Source organism: Chionomys nivalis, chromosome 1, assembly GCF_950005125.1.
Source record: "Chionomys nivalis chromosome 1, mChiNiv1.1, whole genome shotgun sequence".
Lineage (NCBI taxonomy): Eukaryota > Metazoa > Chordata > Mammalia > Rodentia > Cricetidae > Chionomys > Chionomys nivalis.
In genome coordinates, this window is record NC_080086.1 from 108,515,834 (window position 1) to 108,517,257 (window position 1,424).

At 43.0% G+C, this 1,424-nt stretch overlaps 1 protein-coding gene across 1 annotated transcript; it reads right to left on the minus strand.

Annotated features, from left to right (window-relative positions):
- Positions 1 to 916: 916 nt before the first annotated feature.
- On the minus strand, positions 917 to 1,207 carry LOC130882021 (40S ribosomal protein S27-like). Its single transcript, XM_057781904.1, has one exon. It carries the CDS (start codon positions 1,189 to 1,191, stop codon positions 937 to 939), a length of 255 nt encoding a protein of 84 aa, XP_057637887.1. The 5' UTR covers positions 1,192 to 1,207; the 3' UTR covers positions 917 to 936.
- Between the last annotated feature and the right edge of the window lie 217 nt (positions 1,208 to 1,424).

The following is a 1,424-nucleotide window of genomic DNA, read 5'->3' on the forward strand; positions in this document are numbered from 1 at the left end:
ATAAAAAAGGCAGGGTATCATGGGATCCTCATTTCCTTTTTAAGTTTCTTGACTCCTAATTTATTTTTGTTTTGTTGCATTAGTGCCTCATACAGCTCAACCTGGCTTGAGCTTGTTATGTAGCTGAGGATGGCCTTTGCCTGCTCCTCCAGCCTCCACCTCCCGAGTGCTGCAATTACATGTGTGTCCCACCAAGCTGACTTAGATGTTCCTCACTAAGAAAGGTGACGGCAGTGGGAGATTGGAAATTTCAAGGTTCTCTTGAGTCCTAGGCCGTCCATTTTAGGTGTGTGCTGTGTGCACATGTATTAGTGTTTTGTGGGCAAACACATTCGACAAGTCACACATGTGAAAGTCGGAGGACAACCTTAGGAGTTGACCCTTGAACAGGGAAAAGTCTTTTGTTTGTTTTGGTTGTATACACTAGGCTACCTGGCCCATGAGCTTCTGGGGATTCTATTGCTTCCACGTCCCCTCTTCACACAGGAATGTTAGGATTAATGAGGCTTTCGGTACAGGTCAAGTTCTTTCATTGTTTCTGGGGATTCAAACTCAAGTCCTCAAGCTTGAGTGGCAAGCATTTTTAACCACTGAGTCATCTCCCCAGTCCTAACATATTAGTAAAGATATTTTATTCATACATGTTTATTGTACAATGGGTTGAGTTCCATGGTGGCATTTTAAGGTACATCTTGTATTTTGAGCATATTCGTCTTCCATTACCTTCTCTTGCCTCCTGGTTCCCCAGTACACTAGGACACACCCCCTTTTCAAATCATCCTTCATCTATTTAAGGTGTGTGTATGTGTATGTATGTATATGCGCATGTGTATGTTTAAATATAGGTTCTATTTTATTTTATTTTATTATTATTTTTTTTTTTATCCAAAATGTGTTTATTGGGATGGTTCCCACTCATCTCGAATCTGGTGCTTTTCAATGCTGCTTCCTCCTGAAGGAGCATCCTTCTGTCAGTCTTGCTTTCCCGCCTGTAGGCTGACAGAGGACAGTGGAGCAGCCGACACACAGGACTACCGTCTGTGCATGGCTAAAGACCGTGGTGATTTTATAGCATCCTGGGCACTTCACATCCATAAAGTAGGAATTGGGGCTCTGCACCAGGTGCTTTTTCTTGTGTTTCCTCTTTTCCTCCTCTGGAGAGGGATGAAGGAGATCCTTTGCGAGAGGCATGTTCTCGTAGGGAGGTCGTCACTGCCGGAAAGCTATAGGTTCTATTTTAAAGCAAAGGACAGGCCTCAGCAGTGTGACATTTTGAGTCTAAGGCCATTCAGAAGAGGGATCAGCTTTTCTTGCTGCCGTCTTGTCTATCCATTATTAGATTTATCATGGGTAGTTCTGTAATGAATGCATGGTTCCTGATGGAAAATTCCCATTATCAGGTTCCTGGAGATTCTCATATAACT

What these genes read in the sequence shown, in the direction of transcription:
- LOC130882021 (XM_057781904.1), bottom strand. Translation starts at nt 1,191, where the DNA reads ATGCCTCTCGCAAAGGATCTCCTTCATCCCTCTCCAGAGGAGGAAAAG.